General features: G+C 42.9%; 1 protein-coding gene across 3 annotated transcripts in view; it reads right to left on the bottom strand.

Moving 5' to 3' along the window:
- Positions 1-9224, bottom strand: part of SLC25A26 (solute carrier family 25 member 26) — a 97929-nt gene extending 88705 nt beyond the window's left edge. For all 3 annotated transcript variants that reach the window (XR_003536950.1, XM_027700384.1, XM_027700385.1), the window contains exons 1-3: positions 9068-9224; positions 5767-5923; positions 4140-4249 (exon numbers count right to left, since the gene is read on the bottom strand). Coding sequence is in view for 2 of the 3 variants with exons in the window: in XM_027700384.1 (XP_027556185.1) it covers positions 4140-4249; positions 5767-5923; positions 9068-9100 (300 nt within the window). In the remaining variant the exon portion in view is untranslated. The remainder of the gene's footprint in view (positions 1-4139; positions 4250-5766; positions 5924-9067) is intronic.
- Positions 9225-13225: the final 4001 nt, after the last annotated feature.

Below are 13225 nucleotides of genomic sequence, written 5' to 3'. Positions count from 1 at the left end.
TAAAATGGGCACTAGGAGGTTAAAAATACTGTTTCTTCTCAGAGTTACTTATACCGCCTCAGAATATTAAAAGTAAAATTTTAGAACATCTGGTTTTCCTTTCCACTCCCTATGATATCATGTTTTCCGAGCACATTTGGCAGCTCAGTGTAAAGATACAGGCAGACTAAACATACAGGGCAAAGTCGAGTCAAGATGAAAAATTCCAATGTCCTGGATGCAGTAAGTGTGTTTCCTATCTCCAGATTTCAGTTACACAAGTGGTATAATAAGGGGATTTCCCCCCCTTGGTAACTCGTATTCTTCGACCTGCTTCTTCCTTGATGAGATGGTATACCATGTATGTGCCCTCTAGAATTTTGGCTGTGTCTTTGTAAGTAATTTTTCATGTATTATGGGATATTCAGAGTCCCTTTATGGCGAGATTCAGTTATAGGAAAAACTAATTATATTTAACAGGGTCAGATTTTGTATGTACTTTTCTTTATCTCACTCTGGGAGATGAGATTAGCTTTCCATATTTCTCCTGCCTAAAAGGAAAAAAAAACAAAACACTGCTACAACCTCTGCCTTCTCACTGCTTGGTTCTGTGCCTCCCGGCCTGGAACTGGAAAAATGAACCAAAGCCATCCCAGGAGACTTTCTTTCCCATGAATTTCCAGAGACTGAAAACAAGACAGAAGAGGGCTGTTATAACAACTAAGATTTCCCATTTGACTGATTTCTCACATATATTTTATCATATCTCCATGCAAACTTTGTCTCTCTTCCTCTTTACCTATTTTATTATTTTTAGTGGGTCGCATTCAAAACATAGATTGGTCAGCACAAACACACATTTAAGCTTTGCACATACTCACATTTTATTTGTGCACAAGAAGCTATCTGACTCATTTATGCTCACCAGCAAACCTAGAAATCCAACGTCACTGTTTTTGCTCTAAATCTTAATTTCTCTGTTTCATAAAAAAACAGTGTGGAAATGCAAAGATATGCCTTAGGAATCTAACATGACAGAGTGTGTGGTTTATTATTTCACATTTAAAAGCAATTTATATCATAATAACTATTAGAGTATACAATGCAAGAAAAGTACCTATTATCAAAAAGAACTACTGACAAAATAATAGTCCCAGTGGTTATGCCCTGAATAAAACTTAATGACTAATCAATAAAACTATAATTATAACTTTCACCCTGGTGCAATTTGGACTAGTTTATATATTTCTATTGATCAACTAAGACTAAATGTGAGAAGGTCTTGCTTTGTGCTATTTTATTACAGGTGTGTTGTAGCAAACCTCCAAATCCCTATCTCAGGTATTTTACAGCTTAGTTCTCCTCTCACACCCATCAGTCCAAGAGGAGAAGAAAAGCTAGCAAAAAGCAGAAAAAATGAGCTGAAAAATGGCTGTTACAATATTGCAGTTTCCACACCATTAAGTGACATTGCCATTTCAATGACTACCAATATACATTTCTCTGGCCTTCGAGTAGCAAGAGCCAAGTACATGAGACAGCCCTGAGCAACTCATTTAACTGTGCTGCACCATCTCTGTCAGCCCCAAAATGAAAGCAGTAAGTGCCTGAGTTGTAAGGGTCACAGACTACAGACCACCTTGGAAAAAACAGGGCAACAGGTCCTGCTGGAAGGAGTCATTTGTAGCCAACTGGTTTTTGGCTACTGCTAATTAAATTACCCAGTTACAGCTTTCTCACAGAAGCCTCACAGGCAGAGGGAGTATACTATAAATAACCTACTTGACAAAGAAGAGTGTTCTGGATTGGTTTTTTCCCAGTGTATTTTATTCCAAAGCACTGGCATCTCTTCATGAGCCCAACTGTCATTTCTCTTGATTCTGCAACAGCACTTGAGAAGCTTAAAACACCTCATGGATCTGCTGTTCTATGAGGTATCAGGAAACAAGGAATTTTAGGGCTATGCACTGCCATGGTGGTGAAGAACCTCTTGCTGATTTCTAACAGCCTTTAGAGAATTTTCATGGAAATAAGTTCTGTGCATTGCTTTAAGTTAGAAGTCATAACCTGACAGCACAGGCTCTAATTAAGATCAGAAAGAATCCACCTGAGGCAGCAACACAAACATATCCCACCCAGCCCTAAATCTATCACCTCCTATCTACCATTACCAGAGTGGTTATAGATGCTGCACTCACTTCATGTGCTTGGTATGTTAAATTAAGTTTCCTGGCTAAATCCCATTCAATCTAATCAGTAACATTTCCACAGAAGAATGAAAATTAGTTGGGGATCAAGACTGGACCCACAGAGAACAGGGAAAGCTGAACTGCTTCCCATGGGAAGTAGCCAGGCTGTGCTGGTGTAACAGTGAGGCACCTGGTGTTAACCTGAAATGGCACAGGCACCTCCACACTCCTGGTAGCCTCAGACCAACCTACACCTCAGCTAAATCACCATGGGAAAGAAAAGAAAAAAAATCAGTTAATAAAAGCAAATATGGAACCACAGACACAATAAATTTTTCTGCCCCACACCACCACAGGCCAAGTTTAAGTTGCAAAAGAGCCAGAAAAGCCATTTTCATACAGCCCACTCCCCTACCCCAAACTTGTGGAGACACATCAATTCACACCCCATTTTATCAGTGCAGTGCCAGGAAACACCCTGTGTGACATAAACTGGAGAGAAGAGGTGGCCAGAACCAGCAGGAACAGCATAGACTGTTTACAGCTCAACACCCATCCCCAAACACTGCCAAGGCACTGTGCCAACAGATAAAAGTGAGAGTAGTATCTGGGGAAAGGAGGATTTTGCTGAACCTGGAATATATTTGATTCAGCTAAGCCAAAGCAACCTTGCTCTTTTTGTTTGCAAATAAGCTCAGATAGTTTTTAAAAACAAAATATTCAAGCTTCTGGGAAAAAGTGTGTGGATAAAGTGCCTTTGGTATTTACCTACAGAGAAGGAATGGTCATAGTTTGATCACACTGGAAAGTGTTCTCTTTCAACACCTGCCACAGTCTATTTGCACAGGAAGTTGCTGTTATAGAGTGTCACCAACCAGCTCCTGCCAGAGCCCCACTTTCAATTCTGTGGATTTACAGGTTGTCCAGTCATCCTGGCATTGCATGTTGGTGATGAAATTAATTTTAAAATCTCAAATGTTCAAATACAGCCTTGGCATTTCCTTAGTACTGAAAACCTTTCCTTCTCTCAAAATAAATAAAATAAAACTTAAAAAATCTAAGGAGTGGTCAGTATAAGTTGGGAAACAGCCTACACAGAGCAGATTGGAAAGTCAGGAGGGCAAGAAGTATTTTGTTACTAAATACAATAGGTTAATGCTATTTCATTTCTAACTTATAAAACAAACAAAAAAATCACACACACCCCCATTAATTTCTGCCAAGTCCATGCTGTTAACAAGGCAAGGGCAACCTAGGCAGCAAAACAAGAGAGGCTTCTCTTGTGACCTTCCTTAATGATATCTAAAGTCTTTACTGAATTTGGTTCCAGTTATTTTGGGTATTGTATAAACCTGGGCAAAGCAAGCCATTATTAGCAGCTCCAGAACCTGCTATAAACAAAGTAATGGATTTAATGGATAAGAAACACAGCAACTTTTCAAAGCAGTGGGAGGAAAGAGTTTTCAAAAAGCCTGTATATAGAAATTATTTCCATTATTCACATGCATCTTTAACCTGCAATAACCCAACCAACACATTAAAAGTAAAGGCTGCAGCAATCAGAGAGACCATGTGAAAAGCTGTCACTAAAATATACAGATGTTCATCCCAAGGGAAGAAGCTTCATTAGATTATCCACTGTATTTTCCACTGATAGAGGCTTCATCAGGAAAGCTTACACGTTGTTTGGTACATGAAGTCACACAGCTCTATCCTGTAAAGGTTTATTTATGTTTCTGAACAATCCACACTTTCACCCTCTACTGACTTAGCAGGATCAGCCAATAGACCCGCAAAGAATTGTTATTAAGTCATTTACTCACTTTGAAACAATCCTTACAAGTGCCAATTTGTAAGAACTGTCACAAGTATGGTCAACACTCAAAAAGATATGATGCCAAACCCAAGTTTTCATAACTGAATGGTTTCCTCTCCTCTCACGGACACACAATATATGAACTTCCTTCTTACCACTTCCCCAAGGGAGGCAGCCACCATGTGTGTTGCTGGAGACAGGTAAGATGAAGAGCCATGGGGCAGGATGGATTTCACATTCTCATACGTGATAAAAAATGCAGCAGCTGAAATTCAAGAATACATGCAATCATTTCACTGTTCCTCCATCACAGAACTAGCACAAAAAGCATTTAGAGGTGGATTTTGACACCTATTATTGTGCAATTGTAGTTAAAACCAGGATGTTTTTACACCAAAACAATATGAACAAAATCTGGGGGATAATTCCTTCACAGGTTTATGCTCCTGGGTATCCCAGCAAAAATCCCATTAATATCAAAGATGTCAGGACTTCAGGCAACATTTCATACAAAGACAAGATGTGTTAATTAGTCATGAATGTCCAGTACATTTTGAAAAAATGGTATCTTCCATATTCACAGATAGAGAGAAGATCTTTGGGTGCAATTGAATGGATGGACTTTTTTTGGGCATGAACAAAAAACAATTGATTAACTGAAAAGAAAAACAAACCGACCCAAAATTCATCAAGGTGCTTGATACAATTCTGCCCTCCCTCATGTGCAAAACTATTTCAGTAGCAGTTTATTAATAACTTCTTCCCTGCTATCATCAGTTTAATATTTTGCAATTTAGTGCCTTTTTTTTTCCCCAAGCTTGTCAAAGACTTGTAAAAGTTTTCTGCAGTGAACAAAAACCACACAAAACTAAGCTGAGCACAGCAACATGAGCTGTGTTTATTCACTGCAACAGTCAGCTACAAAGGCACTTACACCTTAAGGGTTATTCCTTCTCCTAAAGATAATTTCAGTTCTCAGTTATACGTTGGAAAGATAAAACCACAGTTCAGATTTTGGAGATGTAAAGCCTGGAAAAAATGACATGTCTTGCGGGGGAACAGATTTTAATTGTACAGAAGGGCCATGTGAATTGCCTTCTGCTAATCAAAAGATGCTTATCACCTCAAAAGGAGATAACAGAGCAGCCAAGATAAAGAACTGATTTTTTTTTTTATATCACCTTATGAAGGACATCAAACATCTGAGGGTGTCAGTGGATTTGTCAGCAAAGTTCTCCTGACATTTATGTCTGACAGCATAGCTTGCTGTTTTTTCATCCCTCCCTACAAAGACAAAATGGACAAAGGCATCAGGAATTTCAGATGCCTTTTCTCTGCAGGAACTCCAAGTGTTTACTTTTTAAAAAGATCAGTTTCAAAAGTATTTCAAAAGTATATTGTTGCTCAAGCACTTTGGACTTTGATGCATTTCCAGTGCTGTGGCAGAGTGGGTCATGACTAAAGTGTCCAGGGCAAGGAAGACTCAAGCCCTCTTTGGCACCTAGAAATGCTTTAGGGTGCCCCTATAAGTAAGGCTTATATCCAGGTACCCTTCCAAGGAATCAGGGTTGCTTTTCAGAGTGAACATGCAGCAGCCTTCACTCCAGGCTTGCTCAGAGTTTGCTCAAAACTGTACAATTCTAGAATCTGCTCTTCACAGCTGGACATGGACTCACAGAATCCACACAGGCACCTGCAGGAGAGGAAGCCACGGACATCAATGTCCTATACAACGTAAATTCCCACTGAAACAAGACAAAGCATAACCCAAAGACAATTTACCATTTGGAAAGGATCCTATTGCAGTGGAAGGAACACCAGCATAGATGCCACGAAAACCACCAGCCTTCCTAAATCCTTGAGGACTCTGCAGTCTTGTTTTTACAGTGTCCAGGGGGAAAAGGATCAAGTCAACACAGACGCCAGCAACTCCACCAGCCTTCAAGACAAAACCATGGAATAAAGCACATTAATACCTTCAGGGGTGAAGCTGTGCTGCTTATGTGAGAAACTGAGACAGGACTAACCCAAAGCACCACTGACTGTGGCCTTCCTGAGGTCAGTTTATAAACTGATGGTCTTACACAGACCTCAGTAGCTTCTATAGCTATAACAGGGAAGCTTGAACAAAAGAAAGTAATAGATATTACAACTTTTAAACCAATTTTAAGGTATTTTCAAAACAATCTCAATGTTTTGCACAGTGCAAGCAAAGCAATGCAACACTTCCCCACTATACAGAAATGCAAGACGGTGGATGTTACTTATTGACACAGCACTGAGGAACCAACACCTCAAGGAGTTGTGTCATAAGATCAGAGAAAGACTGAAGCAATTCTGCTTCCCCTGTAAGTATCTCTAGAAAGCACATTCACATTTTTCCAGGAAACTTCTTCATTTAAAGTGTTCCTCCCACCCCATTTCCTTTGTTGAATAAAGCCTGAAGTAAAGCTGCTTTATTTTCTTTTGCTGATAAAAGCCTATTAAAAAAAAATCATAGAATCACAGAATGGTTTGGGTTGGGAAGAACCTTAAAGATCCAAACCCCTTGTCCCACTAGACCAGGTTTCTCCAAGCCCCATCCAACCTGGCCTGGAACAGTTCCAGGGATGAGACATCCACAGCTTCTCTGGGTAACCTGTGCCAGGGCCTCACCACCCTCACAGGGAAGAATTTTTTCCTAATAGCTAATCCAAACCTGCTCTCTGTCAGTTTGAAGCCATTTCCCCTTGTCCTGTCACTACATGCCCTTGTAAAAAGTCACTCTCCATGTTTCTTGTAGGCTCCCTTCAGGTACTGGAAATCATATTCAACAAAGATGTTTTCAAAGTCATAAGGAAAAGGGGAAGGTTTTTATCCAAAGCAATTCATAAAACAAAACCCTAAAAAAATTAGTTCAACTAGAGCTCAATCTTCATCCATTGTCTGTGTTTCTAAGTTAACCCATGGCATGGCTGATTGTAGAAAATAATTACTTGGCAAAAACAGGGAGACGAGACTGAAATAAACAGAAAATCTAATTAAAAAAAATAAATCAATAGTTAGCATTAATCCATTATGAGACATTATTTGGATGCAGTGCTAGAACACAAAAGACAGTTTGAAGTCTACTTCATATAGAATAGCACACGAGAAACAGCTGCACAGATTTTTAACTCTGCCTGAAAACAAATCACATGTGTGTTACTCTGATAATTTTTTTTCAGGGCAACAGAGGATTCAGAGAGGTGCTCACTATCTACTACTAAAGGTTTAATCAATAAGTTAATTACTCTTTTAATCTAGTTGGCTATTTTGCATGCATTGATTTTTCTTCACTCCTTCTCATCAAAATCCTTATCTGCTCAAAATAACATTGATCAGATTTAATCAGATTTAATCTAGCCATCTGTTACAGCATGAATCAAAAGTTACTAATTGCTTCTTTAAGTTCTCAAAGTTCTGTATCTTAAATGTCATTTAAATTCATGAAGCAGCCAACAGAGCACCTGCCAGCAGGCGACAGTATCTGTGTGCTTACTCATCTGCAGAGAACAGGGATGATTTTGGGATAATAAGACACCTAAAACACACCTTCTCCCTCACCTGTCAGTAACAGTAGTGTTATCAGAAGTCAAAGAGGTGAAGAGCCTTTACCAGGAGTTGGACATACATGTTAAACTTATTTAAGAGGAGACTGAGGGCTTATTGTGATCTGCAGCTTCCTCACAAGGGGAAGAGAAGGGGCAGGCACTGACCTCTGCTCTGTGAACAGGACCCAAGGACTGGTCTGAAGCTGTGTCAGAGGAGGTTTAGTTTAGATGTTAGGAAAAGGTTCTTCCCCCAGAGGGTGGTCAGGCACTGGAACAGGCTCCCCAGGGCAGTGGGCACAGCACCAACCCTGACAGAGCTTCAGGAGTGTTTGGACAACGCTCTCAGGCACATGCTGGGATTCTTGGGGCTGTTCTGTACAGGGTCAGAAGCCGGACTTCAGTGATACTCATGGGTCCCTTCCAACTCAGGATATTCTATGACTTTATAAATTCCATCACAACAGTTAAACAAAACCAGGACCCAATTCCAAGGCACTGAACTGTGACCAAACAACCTTCCCCTGGAGTGTTTGGGGCAGGGAGCTGAACTCTCCCGCAGCTCTCCTCACACCAGCCCAGGGCACCACATCCCTGACTCCCACACAGAACCCAGAGCGAGCCCTGGAAGTTTCCAAGGATGTCCCCAGCCATGGCAACTGGGGGTCTCACCCCCTTGCTTAAAAGCAGCTTTTAGGGTGGGAAATGCATCACTAAGTCAGGGTCTCCCTGTGTCCCCAGGGTGGCTGCTGAAGCCGTGGGAGGATGAACCACAGCCATCCCTCAGCTCAGCACATCACCTTGGCAACAGGCAGGGCTGCTGCAAAATGCAGAACATTTTGTAAAAATTTCCTTAAGAAAGGATGTCCTTTGATGTTTGATCTTTGCCTACTTTCAAACCTAATCAATAAAAAATGAAATTCAATCTGTGTAACAGAGAGCTGCCACCAAGCTCTAAATGATGTCCAGGTGTTTGAAAGACAAATTACTTGTTGGTGGAATTGCCTTGTTAAGGTTTAGGGCTCAACACCTTTCAGTGACCTCAGACATAGGGGGAGGTTACCAAAGCTTGGGAAGAAGGTTGTTCCACTGATAGTGGACACAGAATTTACAGGCCACAGGGACACTTGGCAGAGCCCCATAGATAAGAAGGAAAGAAAGGAGGACTCAGCAACTGTGCTGAATAAGCTCCAATTGGGTAAAAGGTAATTTACAACAACCGACCCAAAAGAAGAGAAAGACTGAGCATATGAACTAATTACCATAAGAACCAGGGAATAATTAACCAATAGAAGACAGAATACTAATAACGAAACTATGCAACTTGTAGCCAATGAACATCAATGGGTTTGTTTGCTAAAACGCATAAATAGTGAAAAGCTTTGGGAGTCGCGGTGCTGGCTTTGTGGATTTCCCGCCGCTGAACTGTAAATAAACCTAATAACTCCACTCTGTGTGTGGATCGAACTCTTACACACCCGGCGAAAGAACCTATTTTGGGCGCGCTCACTCACCGCCAAGGCCGCCCAGGACTCCCGTGGCTCCATGTAGAGCTGACGGTCGGCGGTGGCGGCCCAGCCCGGCTCCCTTGGCCCCGGCACGGGATCAGCAGGAGCAACCCCGGCGCTGCCGCCGCGCCCCGTGCGCGCCCATGGGCGCAGCCATGTTACCGCTCCCGGCCCGCGGTCACGTGACCGCGGCTCCCACCGCGCCTGCGCGTGGCCTCTGCGCATGCGCACCGCGGGCAGCGACGCCGCTACCCTTGCTTGTGCCCTTGGCCGAGCCCTTAATTAGCGCTGGGCGTTAATTAGTTATCACTTGGTGGCGGTGTGCTGTGCGCTCGCAGCCCAGCCGCTCCAGAAACGGGGGGGAAGTGGTTTTTCCCGCTGCCTCTGAGGCGCTGGTGGGTGCGCCAGAGGTGCCCGCGTCCCCTGCGTGGGGTCTGTTTGGAAAGCAAACCTGTTGTACCCCCGGGGAGAAAAAAGATACTCTAAGGTAAAAACAGTCCGAAAATCGCTTGGAGTTTTTCCTCGGTTGATGTCTTCACGCCGAATTTTCTCGCCTTTTGTAAACGTAGCCGGTGATGTCAGATAACTTTAACAAAAGTCGCTTAATAAAGAAAAGAACTTTTGTGTTTCAAGCATTGCACAAGATTATATCAACCAAATAAAGATCACATCAATCAAAAAAATATGCATTAGTTGGGTGGAGAATGTATTAGATAGGAGGGTTTGTGTAAATTCTACCGTATAAAAGATGTAATTTTTTTATTTGATTTGTGGAAACCTCCGCCTTGCGCCACGTGCTGAATAAACAACGTCTCCTTTCTGAACCAGACTCTGTGTTTAGGGAGCTCCTAAAATCAGCCACAATGTCTGCAGCACAGAGCCCCCATGCAATGGTGCTGCTGGCACCATCCAGCACACACTTTCCATGGGATGCACCCCCTGAACAGGGATCAGAGCCATGCACAGGGAAATGGATAAACCCTCCCATCCAGGGTCAACTCTCCTGCCTCTTCCCAGGAGGTGTGCTGGCTCTCCTGGAAGGGAAAATGCCATTTTTCACTCCCATTCCCAGCGCTTTTGTATTTTGTATTTGTGCCTCGCCGAGGCCTCTCTCCCTCTCCACGAAGGGCATTCGAATAAGCAGTGGTTCCAAAAGTTGCAAGGAGGATTTTGGCACAGAGCCCTCACGTAATCCGCACCCAGCAGGAAACCACACTTGAAATTACGGGAAATGTGATTGCAGAGGAGGGAGAAAGGGCGAATGTTGGAGAGCGCTGTGGTGCAGGCAGAACCAGAAGGGCTTCAATTCCAAGATTTCCTTGGCTGCAAGCACATCACTTGGGATGACTTTTGGACACAGCAGTCGGGAATGTGATGATGCCTCACACTCCTGGCTTCAGGCAGCTCAGCTCATCGTCATCAGGTTGCTCAGGGTGTTTGCAGGTGGGAAGTGCCACGCTGGCCTGGGCTGTAACATCTGCCCACAGCAACACTGTGATTGGCATGAAAGTGCAATTGCCAACTCCAGCAAATTTATTACAGCTCCTCTACAACCCTGTGATTTTTTTTCTGAGCTGCCTGAGTCCCCAGAGACAGGTGGTGACAGAGCAGCCTTCATTTCATTTAGTCTTCATTTTCATTTTGAGTGAAAAGCTCAAAGCTCTGCAGGCAAAAATAGAAAGAACTTGAATGTCATATTTCTCAACTTCCTTTGATTTTTGAGGCAGCTCCTTGGTTTTTTGGTCCTAACTTATAATTTTTATGATAATCTGGTGAATTATCAATATTTTATTTTAGTTTAGGCTGTGTAGTGTTTATTAAGAAACAATTCTTGGTTTTATATAGGGAATGATCCAACAAATGATCTCCTTTGACATTACTACCACATCTGTCCCCAGTGTGACTGTCTGACCACCTTTCCTCCAGAGCCTGAGAAGTGTGTGAAGCCTAAGGCAGGCAAGTTTGCTGTCCTAGGATTTAGTTTGTAAAAATTCCCATGGCAGGGGGGTTGGAATAGATGATCTTTAAGGTCCCTTCCAACCCAAACCATTCAATGATACTATGAAAACTTTGATTCTGGTTCCTGGAAGAAGCAGGAGCCACAGTTATGTGTTCCAGCTGTAATATATACAACTGGACTGTGAGCAGTAACATCCACCAGAGCACCTGGCTGTCTGAAAGAACCCTGCTATTTACACAGAAATAAAAAGGATCTGAAATCTACCATTTGCGGCTGGTGTTCTGGTAAGGGGTTAAATAAATGCAAAAGCTGAAAGTTCCTCAGTTTCCAGGTCCATGTCTGTCATTAAATTAGGTGCTTTGGAGCGATATTGAGGGGAAAATCAGACATCTGCAGTAAATGAAGCGTGGTTTTAGAGTTACTGCTATTCCCATACAACCCACTGATGGCAGCACTTAAAACAAGACCTTATTACCCACATGTGCCCAGGGGTCTCTTGATGTAAAGGTTCTTGGGGTCATAGCAAGCATTTTTCACACTGTACAGTGCAAAGCTTTCAGATACACTCTGTGGCACTGACTTTTATTTATCACCTTCTGTCAGGAGAACTGCTGCTGCATCAGGGAGGTCACAACCCCCTATTCTTCCAAGCCACTGTCCTGTCTTAAATGAACAAGTTCAGCTTAATGCCACAGGCCAAACATTAATCTTTGTGCCAAGTCCTTGAATGGACTCTCCCCAGGCTTGCAGAGTAAGTTGAGTGAAGAAAGAGGTCCTGTTTCTTGCGTTCTTTCTGCCTTCTGAGAAAATGCTCTCCAGCATCTCTACTGCAAAGAAGATGGGCTGAGCAGAAGAACCAGGCACAGGTACAGGTGGTGTCTGACTTCACCTGAATGACACATGTTTGTGGTCTCATATCTTTGCTTGATCCTGTTTTCCCCTCGTTCATGGTCCTGTGCTTTCTCCCAGGTCTGCTTCCAGCTGTGGCTGAAGCTCAGGGGCTGGAGGGTGAGCTGAGGCAGCTGAGGAAAAGCCATGTGGTGCTTTTCACAGGCACTTCCAGTTCAATACCCTGAAGCAGAGAAGAGAATAAACACTTGTGTTCATTCTGCTGCAAGTGCTGACTCTGCCAGCACCAGGACAGCTTGCTGGCCAACATGTTTTTGCTCAGCCCCTCCTTTCATCATCTTTTTTGCTCCCTGCTCCTTTTTCTTTGCCCTCCCCTGCCCGTGGCTGCAGGTTGTTCAGAATGCTTTTAAAAATGACCATTATGCCTACACCACCCCACCTGCCTCCCTCAGCCTTTGCAGCACATAAAAGCCTTGGCAAAAGAAGAAAAGCCTTTTAATTACAGTGGGATAAAGAACATATTGCATCTATGGATGCACTGAGTGGGATATGAGCTTCCGACAACATAGAAGTCCTCTACCTTATACTCTGCAAAAAAAAGAGACATTGTAGGGAGGGAATATCAGCCACTGATGGCTCTTCTTTGTCAGGGCTACTTAAGCACCATTTTTGATTGATTTCACATTATAAATCCTTCTAATGATACAACGCTGCACAAAAATGCCTGGATGTGTGTACCTGTGTATATGCAGTCATGTCTATATGCTTGTTTGCCTGCATTTCCTCCCCCAGTTTCTAGCTGCTGTAGGATGTCTGACACCAGCAGCAGAAGATATATTGATCTGGTCATAACATATTAAGGCTGCTGAAGAGCAGATGTTAAAAACAGACTTCTTGGCATATATCGGCCCCCAGCGGCATCGGTCGCACACATGTTCCAGTTTATTTATTGAAGCAATTGGTCTCCTCGTTCTGCTCATTATCTCCCTCCTGGGCAATCCAACCACATTGGAGCCAACCCCTTCCAGTCAGTCAGCCCTTCTTGGGTCGTCATTTTTTCTGTAGCTCGGACAACGCCCAGCAACTTTTCCTTCCGGAGAAACTGGACCCGTCCCACTGTTCGTAAAAGCAGCTGGAAATTTATCAGCTGCAAAAAATTTATCCTGGCATAAATACAGTGAAAATAAAGACTCAGGGATCCCTTTGATTTGATAATGAGCAGGTGCACCATGGGGCCAGGGAAGCCAGCTGAAAGGGGAACTTGAACAGTACAACCTCATACCCAAGAGGCTGCGATGCACCACAGGAGCTCATCATGGCCCATAAAGAACAAAACACAATCCTTTGACCATCAA

Source organism: Neopelma chrysocephalum, unplaced genomic scaffold (genome assembly GCF_003984885.1).
Source record: "Neopelma chrysocephalum unplaced genomic scaffold, ASM398488v2 Primary Assembly neopelma1_147, whole genome shotgun sequence".
NCBI classification, from domain to species: domain Eukaryota; kingdom Metazoa; phylum Chordata; class Aves; order Passeriformes; family Pipridae; genus Neopelma; species Neopelma chrysocephalum.
The sequence above is the reverse complement of the archived record's forward strand: the minus strand, read 5'-3'. Positions and strand labels throughout refer to the sequence as shown.